Source organism: Temnothorax americanus, unplaced genomic scaffold (assembly GCF_048541705.1).
Source record: "Temnothorax americanus isolate GAGA-0224 unplaced genomic scaffold, ASM4854170v1 Scaffold2, whole genome shotgun sequence".
Classification (NCBI taxonomy): domain Eukaryota; kingdom Metazoa; phylum Arthropoda; class Insecta; order Hymenoptera; family Formicidae; genus Temnothorax; species Temnothorax americanus.
In genome coordinates this window covers 385,216-397,323 of record NW_027509338.1, presented here as the reverse complement: position 1 = coordinate 397,323, position 12,108 = coordinate 385,216, and the positions used below count along the sequence as shown (strand labels likewise).

Below are 12,108 nucleotides of genomic sequence, written 5' to 3'. Positions count from 1 at the left end.
GTGACAGGGACACTTCTTGATCCTCTCTCGATGCTGGGTGACTGCGATGGCGTTGAATGTTTTGTACGAGGCTTAACATGCTTTAACGTGTTTCACATATATGTTACGAGTTATTAATGATGCGTTTTTCATAACGCGTTGAAGCCAACGGAAGTATAACGAAGCGTTGATATATTTAATATGACGCTTTAAATTTAGATTTAGATTTAGAACCGAGGCGCATCGCCTCCATAAGATTAATTAAGATATAGAAAACATAGTCACGTAAGCGTTTACAAACAAATTAATTGAAATTCGATAAATCTGAAGAAAATAACCGCATTCTTGATATTGCAACATCAATAACGTATGAAGAACTGTCCCATATTCTTGTCAACGATGACTCGATACCTTTTGAAAACATAATTAAATATCTTACAATATCAACATATAAACGATATACTTCTGACATTTGATATAATTCTTTCTTATATTTGATTATGTAAAATAAATAAAAATAATTTTCTCCATTTTTCAGGAGCCCGTTACGCTTTCCTTATTCCACGAATACAACTTATGGTTAAACTATATATGTATACACGTATACGTGACAATAACTATAGTTCTTCATGAATTTTTTTAAATTCTTTATAAAGAAATCGTGCATGTGTCGTTATATACGTCTGTCGGAAATACTTGGCTTCGAGTCAAAAATTTATAATCGCGATCTTAACGAGAAAAGTTGTACAAAAAGCGACTGAGAAGTTGCAAAGTTCGAGTTACGTCGGTTGCAATCCCCAACTACCGATCAACCAACCAACCCTTCTACGTCGGGACCACTTCTCGAAGCCCACTCATAATTACAAAACTTAATTTGCGAATAACGATTTAATTGACCCTTGAAGGTTCCTCAAAGTTCGTCGATCTCTCGCTTCGCGTGCGCATGCTTCTTCAAGATTACGAGCAGTTACCGTTCCTATAGAACAGCAAAATATACGTTATCTGATGTATTAGGATATAGAACGAGCAATCCTAACAACATTAGTTATCTATTCGAATAACCTTCGTCCCCATACCAAATAAACAGAGGCGAGCGAAAATATGTTTTTAGATACGTAAGGTAGAATACACGTGTTGTATAGACGTATTGTACATATTAAGAGAACCTCTAGTTACCTTTCCAACATTTCACTCGCTGTCCGTTCATACGTATACGTGCTGCGTTCAGCTGATCAGCAAAATTAATTTGCCGCCTTATCTCGTAAGCGTATACACACGTCTTATACATTTTTAAATCTTTCTAATTATTCGTTAAGGAATATCTATGAAAAGATTTATACATATTAGAAAATAATTAAGATCTGAAGTTATACAATATAATTATACGTTATAAGTTTATGAAGTTTGGTTTGTTTTACTTTCTGTCTTTTCCATTTTCTTTCTCTCGGTGACGCGTCGTGTTAAAATGGTTGAGACACTCTTTTTGGACAGTCCTTCAAATGGATCCGATATCCATTGGAAAAATTGTCTTTTAGAACAAGTGGGAAACAGTTTTCTCTTATCAAATGTCAGATAACACGCGTTAGTAGAACCACTAAACGAGAGCTGAATCATTTTGACGCCGACCATATCTTTGAGTGTCTACAGTCATGGATAAAATATATACTGTAAACATCCAACGATTTTCCTCTTATACGATATTATAACTTTTTATATATAATTATAAAACTTTTATTTTGATACAATTTGATACATTTTTCTTTTTTTTATAGAGTATCCAAAGGTACAGCGAACATAAAGAAGCATTTTGAAGTAAAATAAAGTCATCTTTGTAGACGCGGGACAAGAAACGTGTGTGTGCACACGGTATTAGGAATATATTCAAAGTATTTTCATAATTGAGGGGAAATAATTATTGTTGAGACACATGACGGAGCAGTCATCCTGCAAATACATTAGAATTGGAAATTTTACTGAATAAAGACGACATCCCCCAGTCGTCGACGAACAGATCATCTTTGTTATTGTCTTGAAAATATTTGCGAGTTATAATAATCCACGAAAAGAAAATGGACGAAGACGAAAAAAATGTATCTACATCAAAAGTTTTCACAGAGGAGGAAGAAGTGTCATTACTGGAGCGGATAATTAAAGGTAGACGATCACTTTGCATGTGCGTATCTTGTTCGATGAACGAGCTAAAAAATTTAGCTTATCGAGTAGCCCGTGAAAAGAAAAGGCCATATCCTAAATCGTGGAATAAAAATCAGCAGACAAACTCAGAGTGGCTGAAAAAATTTGAAAATAGACACAGCGATAAAATTACAGAATTATTCTTCCCAATTTGTAAAGCAGAATTTACTCAGGCGTTGATGAGTGAGCAACATTATTCCTCATCTAAAGAAATGTTTACACTTGGGCAAGAACAAGCGATACTGACATACATAAAACTGATAAAAAAGAATTGCATTTGCAAAAATTGCATAATGAAAGAAATAGCAGTTGAAGCTTATAGAATAGCTCGCGAAATGGAGAAATATTATCCAGAGTCGTGGGATACGGACAAACAGGCGGGACGTGACTGGCTGAAAAGCTTTGAAGAAAGAAACAGAGATGAAATTTTAAAATTGTCACCTATTTGCGAAGCCGAATTATTTCAAGAGACGACGAACCGACAACGGTCCCCACTTGAAGAAATCTTTACATTGGAGGAGGAATCTGAAGAATTGGAGTTGGGGGAGGAACCTGAAAAAATTTTTACAATGGAGGAGGAACGATCGTTATTGAAAGAAGTAAAAGAACTAGCAGAAAAAGGATTTTGCGATTGTGTATCGTGCGTATTGGAAGAATTAAAATTGCTAGCTTATGTAAGAGCGTGGGGCCAGATAAATCCATATCCTCTTTCATGGGACACAAATCAGTGTGCGGACCGTGTATGGCTGAATGAATTCGTAAAACGACACGACAGCGAACTTGCAAAAATCCCAACTGTTTGCAAAATAAAATTATCTCAACCAAATAATAATCCTATATAAATACTTAAAGAAATTTTAATATTTAACAAGGAACGATGGTTATCGACACAGGTATAAACGACGGAAATCAGATCAGTTTGCGATTGCAAAAAAGTGTTTAATAAAAGAAATGCTATTTTCTAGCTTGTAAATTAGACCATAATAAAAAAAGACTCATGGAATAAAGATAAACAGATAGAAGTATTGTAACTGCAAAAAATTTAATAGACACCCTGCGTTAAAAATTCCGCTAATTTCCGCTTGATTGAAAAGTAGAATTACCTCAGGCATCGATGAGCATATCTTACTCATAAATGTTATAAAATATAAATAATAGTTACATATAATCTACAATTTTTTCCTTTTGAGTTACATAGGGTACAAATAAAAGCATTATATGCTCATGCATGCACATTTAATATGTAATATATCTGTGTGTATGTGAGAAAGAAAGGGAGAGAAAAAGAGAGTATGTATATATATGTGTGTGTATATGTAATATTTAATATATAATATATGTATATATAATACTATCAAGTGCACTTTTTAATATACTGTGCATGTTACGTGCTCATATGCATATACATATATACATATGTATATATATATATATATATATATATATTATATATATACATACATATGCAGTACACACACTTAAATGAGGATGTGTATGTGTGTGTGTGAGCATATATATATTTATTGTGTGTGATATGTATATACATATATTTTATATTTAACATGTATATATATTGTGTGTAAATGCTTGCGCGCTTATATTTTTATGTATGTAACAATTTTCCTTCCACTAGCCGCTTTTCTAGGTTTATCTTTGATTCAATGAGTCACATTTCATTTATCAATATCTAACTGATCATGTTTTACGAATTCAGATATAAATAGCTATTTTTAAGATTTATTTTCTACGAATGTAATCATCATAAAATCGATAATCATTGGACCAAAATATCCAAAATATTTATGTGATAGAATTATTAACCTTTAAAAAGTTGCGTTTATCAATTAACGTATCCATCTTTTTTCCTATAAATTTTGAAAATAATTTAAAAAATGACTTGTGTAAAATTAATCTTTAGGCAATCTGTCGACATATATAAAAGTTGTATAACATTCTAATTTTTTAGTTAGAAATAATTACTTGAGGACATTTCGTAATCTTCTTTAAAGATTGCATCTAGCTCGTTCCAATAACTGAACGCTCCAAATGATGTATTTTTGTATATAAACGATGTTTATTATATTAATCTTTATTCGATAACTAATGTTTAAATATCAGTGTCTAATAGTATCAATCAATTGTGTGACATTATTATTGTTAATATACTTATAAAATTTTCCTAATTGTTTTACACACCGATGCGTTTCTTGCAGTATAAGATACTACAGTTTTACATTACGATTATCTCTTAAATGAGTTTCCAATAGACTGTCTTTAAAGTATTGAGAGAAGTATCGTTGTTATATGTATTACTGATCCGAGTTTAGAGTAAAAAATCTGGAACGAGCAAAATTATATTCGAACGACAGATAATGAAGAAAAATGTAATTTGTAATTTATAATTGATAAAGATATATTTTTCTTCAAACAACAGTGTTTATTGAATTATTAATGATCAAATAATATTTGGATTATCTATTATTTGTAAGAATAATGACAAACATTTATATAATGAATCTTTTTATTATGTATTAACTCATAATATGTTTTAGTTTTCTATAAATATATAAGTATAACTGTCACGTAACACGATTTTTATTCAACATAGTTCCGTACGTACATGGTTAAATAAATGTTGCTTTCTCCTTCAACTTTGCAAATAACGAGTAAAGTATTTTTACTCTTCATGGTGCTATACATGGATATCTTACAAAAATCATCAGTCTTTGACATACACGGTAATCGAGATCGACGTCATAATTTCGCGCAAAAATGATGCGCCTCTTTTATTATATAGTATAATCGGTTTAAGAGATTTCCCTTTAAAGAGGATCCTAAAGGGAGAATCCTTTTTTTGCTTTCTTCTTCTTCAAGGGTGGAAGCCTTTGAAAGAAGGGTGTGAAAAGGATAACGCAACATACACGGGATCCCTATATATATATTTTTACCCTTCCTCTCGATCGGTCTGCGTGGACGCGTGAGAGGAAAGAGAGACCGCACACGGAGTTCCTCGGGAAAAGAGAGATGGGCTCTCGTAATTCATTGGCTATTGGATGAGACAGGTGTGTGGCGCGCGTGAAAGGGTGGCGAACGAAAGAGGGTGGTAGGCCGACAGGGAAATGAAAGGGAGAAGGCGAAAGGTTTCTTACGCTGCTGCCTCGCAAAAAGGGAAGCGCGGCCGCCACCCTTTCGCGCGGGAGCGAGTTGGGGCGTCGCGACGCCGAGTTTTTTTTAATTAGCAGGCTGTGATCCGTCGAGCGATTTTCTTTTCGCCCCCCCCCTCCCACCAACCCCCATCTCGTCCCCGCCCTGCCCGCCTTTGCAAGCTTCCTCGCACGCGGCGATTCCGCTCTTTTCGCGCGAATGACGCGACGAGGCTCGGAAACGCGTGTACCGACTCGTTCTACGACCGTCACGTTCCTCCATTCGTTTCATTTTCTTCAAACCCTTCCCCTGCGGATCCTCACTTCAGAGATGCGGTCCCGATTCTGTCGCCTTCCCCTCATCTCGCATCTTCTTCTGGCGAGATCCAGACGCGCGGGCGGAGGGGCGAGCTCCCTCGGGAGGACGAAAGTCTCTCGGCTGAAACGGCGAATGATTAAAGCGGTGAAATGAGTAACTTTACGATCGAGGATGAGAGACGTAACTCGCAGTTTCGCTCGACCTCTATCTGATTTGATAGTTGCAAATAACACAACGGTTCGCGTTCGCGTTAATGATACACTTTTATTGCGATCAGCAGTTCTCCGAGCTACAATACTTAAATCTCGCAGATGTAGAGTATTGATAAAAATAACGTGTGTGTGTGTAGGAATTATGGTATTTGCTTGGAGACGCTTTAATTTCTAAAATATGGGGTAAACATATGTCGAAGACATTTAAACGAGACATCGAATCTAGAAAAAAAGAATTTTTTTAATTTTAAGGAAATTTGATTTTTAATCATTCAAATGTCTAATTTCTTAGCTCGCAAAAAATATTCCTTGCGACATTCCTTCAAATCTAAACTTTAATCGAAATCGTGATAAGCTTTCCTCGATACATAGAAGAAAGAGATTTATTTAGATGATGTACGCGATTTTATTCTGCTGGCCACGCGACGTGTGTGAAATGGCCACGAAACCAAGCCAGATCGACACACGCACAATGTGGAGACCAAAGCTGACATAAACGGGGCGGCTATCTGTCGTCCCATATTTTATTTAGTCATTACGCTCATCTTTCTCTCTTCCTTTGGAAGGCACATTGTCGACCGAGCCGAGCAGCAGCAGCACTACTTTATACTTAGGAAAAAGAAAGAGAGAGAGAGAGAGAGAGAGAGAGAGAGAGAGAGAAAGTAAAAGAGGAGAACGAGAAAAAGGGAGTTCTGTACGTGGATATGCAAGGCCACTTGCCAGCGACTGCTTCAGCAAAAGCTACCCAGTTTCTTCTCACAGACCCGCATTCACTCTGTGCATTTATAGAGACACTCGAGCCGTGGTCGATGCCATCAGGCGACATAATCCACCGCTACGTTTAATTTTACCGTGCTCGAAAAAATTAACCGCAAGTAGTTATATAATTTTTTCGTTTTATGACGACGCATGGAGTCCGAGTCTGACACCTTGGCGGTACCCCGCGACCACATCTCGTAATTTGTTGAAATGGCGTTTCACTAAATGCTAGAGACTTAACTGTAGAAAGAGAGATCGCATAATCCTTTTCTTTTCAGTTTACTGATATAGTACCGAATCAGATATTTATTAATACGTGTTCTCGCGTGCAGTCAATTGCATTTATTTAATTAAGAAAAACTAAGCGGTTCAATAAAATTATAAAATTCAAAAATTGGTACGGTCGGACCAGAAGAGGGAATTCCAAAGGTGAGCCCTAATGGATTCAAGTTCAACATGTATTACATCCTTTTACGAGTTTATGTAAGGCATTAATGTAAATTGCACCATTTCAACCGCCCCTATTTCAGTTCTGGAGATTGCACCCTCTGGGGGAGAATCTTCTCCAGAGCTGTGCCACCGGCACAGTACGTGCTGCGCACAGCCCGCTGCTCCTTTTTTTCTCCTCTCTGGCGCGTTCCCGGGGATTAAAATCATCGTGGCTTTAATAATTACCGCTGGACGAATGTGTTAAATGAGGCGCGCGTCGCGACGCGACGCGGCAGACCGGGCCCGGCTTTTTGCCGGGTATTATTTACAGCCCGAGTCTACAATGAGCACGGCTGGGACACGGCGCGAAACCAGTTTACTCGTTCCTCGCTGACATTGTGCCGCGTCGAGAATAAATAAATGTGGAATTTTCAAACGAAGCAGAGTATGGGAAAAACGTGAAAGCCGTTCTATAGTGACATGGTGGTGCGCCTAGCCTCCGCGGTGCGTAAAAAAAAAAACGTCTCTGCAGCAAAACAGTAATGAAAGATAAAATATAGGTATACACATATATAGTATAATACATTCACATAAAAATGTGTAAATATAATAGAAAGAAACGTGGGAAAGAGAATAAGCGAATAGAATTGAAAAAATAACTTCTCAAAGTTCAACTTATTTTACTGATAACAAAATTATGCGTGTGCACGAGCGTTCCTGTATTAAATAATTTGGTAGTTCTGAAAAGAATCGTGTAAACAGTTAAAAGAAACAAATCTTTGAATTAAAAAGAACCGTTTACATTAAATTTAAACTTTAATCAACTTAGTAGTTTAGTATCCTTTTCGTGCAATTACTCGCTGTAGTTCTATATATAGAGCCACAAGTTCTCTAAAAATTCATTCGCGATAAGACAAACTAAAAGAAAAGAAATCATCAAAGCATAAGAGTCGTGATTGGTATACTATTGCTGTTTATCTTTTTAAAAAACTCATACTAATCCAATTTGTCAATTAAGATACCCAATCGAGTAATACTGAGAGAGTGGAACTATCCCATATAATTTAAAAGAACATGAAAAGAATCAAAATGCAATAAAAATATCACGACAGTAAATAAATACGATAGAGATAACATAAATCTAATAGAGATAGAGAGAGAGAGAGAGATTTTCCTCTTCTCATGTATGTTATCTCGGAATATATATATATATATATATATATATATATATATATATAATGAAGTTGACACGTTTAAAATTATATTCATAAATGTACAGTTTCTGGGCTCATCATGAACACAATCAATTAGAGAAAAGAACGAAAATCTTTTAATATAAATTTCCTAGTAATAATCTGTTTTTCAGAAATCACTTTCTTTGGCATAGATCGCTCTCTCGTAGGGCTACTCAATTTTTCAGCTCGCAGTCACGATTAATGGGTCCTTTTCAAAATTTCCATTTATCAAGCGCTGCATATACGAAGCACCTCGGCCGGAGAAACGACCGCGATATCGTTGATATCAGCTTTTGTGCGAGGCAATGTTGGAGGAGAGAGAGAGAAAGAGAGATAGATCCTCGAGTGCAAAAAGGGGAAAGCAGGGAGAACCGGCCCCGTTCCCCCATTCCTCTCTCCTATCACTTCGAGGGGGCGAGAAAGGCGACTGAAAAGTGGTTCGCCGCCGTCGAGAAAGCCGTTAACCCCCGACATCAACCTCCAAGTCATCCATCCCGTTGTTGTATTTAGTTGCTCGCCGACGATGGGATACGGGATGGCTATATACGACGGCGGGCGACTCAACGCCTCTAATGCACATCCTGGAATATGATATCCGGAGCCGCTTTCACCGTACGCTGTATTGGTCTACAGTTACAAAGTAGACGTCGCTACTACCCTTCCGAAACATTTTCCACCCCCGGTTTTATCCCCATCCTTTCGCTTCTTGTCAAATTTCCTCCCTCTCTTTCTCTCTCTTTCCCTCCCTCTCGCCAGTATACTTTGTCACCCCCATTTGTTGTTACGAGTGCTTCAAAAGTTGCCATTATATTTTTTTCATTTCATTTTTTTATAGAATTTCAATCCTTGTTCTCAACAAGCTACAACTTTACACATCCCAGAGTAGGTATATAAATAAAAATTACACTAAATATGTATTTGTTTCTTTCAAATGAGAATGAGCATAACAGAATCGAATCGCTTGTTTTTTATTTAACGTTTATTTTTTTAGCGTATATTCAAAATAATAATGGAAAAACTAATAACATTGCACAATATGTATAAATTAAAACGTATCATTTAACGATAATTGTACTATGAACATTATTTTTTAACAGGATTTTTTTAAATTAACTATATACATACACACACACACATATACGCACACGTGCTTTCTAAAAAGGCAAGGTACAGCAGGTAATCCTATTTTGTCATAATACATCAACATATTCTTTAGAGCATTACAAATTAACGTATGACAACTGCTGCATTTCATTATGAACCTAAAAGCGCGTGATAGTATAATTAATAGTGATCGTGATAAGCATGTAGCATCTCCTTGCTTTACAGATTCATCGCGCTCTCAAACAGCTCCAGCATTCTCTTCATCTCCTTGCTGAAAGTCAAGATAGAATTAAGAATGTATATGTGTGTGTACGCGTAAAGAATGACCTAATTCATATTTGAAATACTCCAATATTCATGACAATTCATCGCAACGAAATTAGTTAATGTAGTTTTTTCTGTTTCTTGACCGCTGCTCGGATAATCGCACATTACAACAGATTTTCATAAATATCCATACTAATGGGTATTCCGAGAATAAGAATTTTCGTTAAGTTCACTACATTAATCTTCATAATAAAGGGCAAATGAAAGGAGAAGCGCGGAAAGATTTTCATCTTTCTCTTTTTATACTTTTCTTTTAGCTAGATAACAACTCTTAAGGAAACCCCTGAGTTTAGAATTCGTTATGGTAACTTCCAGATACTCTAAAGATTAATAATATAATTAATCCAGCATCTAGCAAAGAAAGTTTTAATAAACACGCGCGTTCTCCTTCTTCTGTAAAGAGCTTCCCTCTCGTCTTTTCTCCCTCATTTTTACCCTTCGAGATGCTGTTAGTACTTGATTAAAACAAAATCTCTCTTCTCAGATTAAGATCGTAATTTACAATTAGACGCTCTTGATCGACTTTATAAATAAGTCTGCCTCCATAAGAAATTTCATAAGAATGCTAATGACAGTTTATGATCAAAGTTTCAGGATGTTCCGTAATTATGAATAATTTCTTACATGCCTGGATTAAATGAAAAAGAAAATATTTGCCAACAATTGATACTCACATCTGCTCTGCTAACTTATAAATCGGTCCCATCGACTTGGATAGTTCCTCGCATTTAGCCATTAATTGATACATCGACTTTATATTATGATCCACAGCGTCGCACGTCTTACACACTGCATCTCTGTACGTTTCTAAACAACCAACTGTAAGAGCCGATGCCTGGAAGCAAGAACGAATAATTTAAACGTATAAAATCTCATGGCGTATATAATAAGAATATAACTCGGTATGGCCAGTGACTCACGTTTTGTAAAATCGCGGCTAGATTTTCAGTCAGCGCGTCCACAGAGGTTGCAACTTTTCTAGCTTCCATCTCTAACTCGTTTAATACATTGTGATCAAGGGATGGTAGTTGCGGAGTTAAGGCCTGCCTGTACAAACATGGGGTTGAACTCCGAGATCCCGGGAACGACGGGGTTTCTCCCTTCTTGGTTACAGGACTGGACAATTTGATCTTGTTCTCCAGATCCTCCGTCACAAACAACACCATATCTCCGTCCTGCATTACCCTTCCTTCCAGTTGCAAGTAACCGATAGCTTTATGATAGCTTGGTGGATCGAGATCGTCACCTTCTGTCGGACTGTCATCCCTACTTCTCAAATCCAATTGATCCGGTCTGTGGCCGGTTCCTCCTATTTTATCTAAATTATCGTCCAGAAACTTTCCACTGTCAATGTCCGGGGAATCAATAAGCGATCTCAGTTCTGAGATGGGTGGTGAGGATTGCGAATCAAATGATATCTCGGAATAAGACGCTGTCATCTCATGCAGCTGAAACAACAAAGCCATTGATGACAAAATTGAACGTTGAACGCTGAATTTTCTTTAACGTGGCTATTCTAATATGATATTCCCTATATGCTATTCCCTCTGACTATCGTTCCTACCCTATTAAAAGAAGGCTCAAACTAATATAATTTAAAGAACAATTGCTTGTCCTTTAGTGAGGCAAAAATTAGACGTCTTTTAATCTTCCTTTTAGGTCTCCTTAAACAAATGCACGCAGTGTTTGAACATTTGCGAACAAGTATATCAGTAAGCTAAGTTTTGAAAATCTGATTTATCTGAATGTCTCAAATGGATAAATGCAAAAAGCGGTTGTTGATTAAACGCGGACACGCAAGTTCGTAAACGTTCAATCCTCGGACACAATTAATTCTAACCTTACTCTGTCTTCGTCGTAGTCGATAACAGCGTTCTTATCATTTCGTATATTCATCCCTGACGATTTCGAGGCCACCTCGATCTCGTCGGACTCCATTCTCCAGAAACGTCGGCAAGAGAATAATAGCCACGCACCGTCACTACTGTCAGTACTGTCACGGATGGGTCCGATTCAATCTAACCTCATTCAGCTCGAATCACGTAAATGTAAAATAACAAAGAACGGATCCGCGTCACAAATCTTGTCTGTCATAACACATTTATATTATTAGTAATACATATAACACATATGAATTTTTTGCCTGTTAACTATAATTATATAAAATTTTTAACAAATAAGAATAAAATTGTTACCATTGTCAGTAAATTATGTCGAAATTTTTACTGCACAGCTGACAGCCCTGATTTGAAGTTCTTGGATCGACTGGTGTGGGTGACAGACACGTGCGCCAAACAAACACTCGGCTTGGAGCACAGCCGATTTAGGGACAGCATGATTTTCCATCGTTGAAATGTCATATTCGAATGATTACTCGCCACGCGAGAAGGTGCAATAAATTGATTCAA

The 12,108-nt window shown here is 36.7% G+C and overlaps 2 protein-coding genes across 5 annotated transcripts; one reads left to right on the top strand and one right to left on the bottom strand.

Annotated features, from left to right (window-relative positions):
* Window positions 1-640: 640 nt before the first annotated feature.
* Window positions 641-4,632, top strand: LOC143897176 (uncharacterized). Its single transcript, XM_077405572.1, has 2 exons — window positions 641-1,240; window positions 1,752-4,632. The coding sequence occupies exon 2, from the start codon at window positions 2,049-2,051 to the stop codon at window positions 3,012-3,014; it is 966 nt and encodes a 321-aa protein (XP_077261698.1). The 5' UTR covers window positions 641-1,240; window positions 1,752-2,048; the 3' UTR covers window positions 3,015-4,632.
* Window positions 4,633-9,209: 4,577 nt separating this feature from the next.
* Borcs6 (BLOC-1 related complex subunit 6) lies at window positions 9,210-12,026 on the bottom strand. 4 transcript variants are annotated; one of them, XM_077405307.1, is made up of 4 exons: window positions 11,896-12,026; window positions 10,621-11,148; window positions 10,375-10,535; window positions 9,210-9,644 (listed from the first exon to the last, which is right to left on the bottom strand). In XM_077405307.1, the coding sequence occupies exons 1-4, from the start codon at window positions 11,896-11,898 to the stop codon at window positions 9,593-9,595; spliced, it is 744 nt and encodes a 247-aa protein (XP_077261433.1). In that variant the 5' UTR covers window positions 11,899-12,026; the 3' UTR covers window positions 9,210-9,592. The 4 variants fall into 4 exon arrangements, with proteins under 4 accessions (XP_077261433.1, XP_077261434.1, XP_077261435.1 ...); XM_077405308.1 differs by lacking the exon at window positions 11,896-12,026 and adding an exon at window positions 11,541-11,682; XM_077405309.1 differs by lacking the exon at window positions 11,896-12,026 and adding an exon at window positions 11,265-11,500.
* Window positions 12,027-12,108: the final 82 nt, after the last annotated feature.

Excerpts from the sequence above, each read along its gene's own strand:
- LOC143897176 (XM_077405572.1), top strand. The coding sequence starts at position 2,049 with ATGGACGAAGACGAAAAAAATGTATCTACATCAAAAGTTTTCACAGAG.
- Borcs6 (XM_077405305.1), bottom strand. The coding sequence starts at position 11,638 with ATGGAGTCCGACGAGATCGAGGTGGCCTCGAAATCGTCAGGGATGAAT. Across the intron at positions 10,536-10,620 it reads TAGCCGCGATTTTACAAAAC|GCATCGGCTCTTACAGTTGG; the intron begins GTGAGTCACTGG and ends TCTTGCTTCCAG. Across the intron at positions 9,645-10,374 it reads TATAAGTTAGCAGAGCAGAT|CAAGGAGATGAAGAGAATGC; the intron begins GTGAGTATCAAT and ends CTTGACTTTCAG.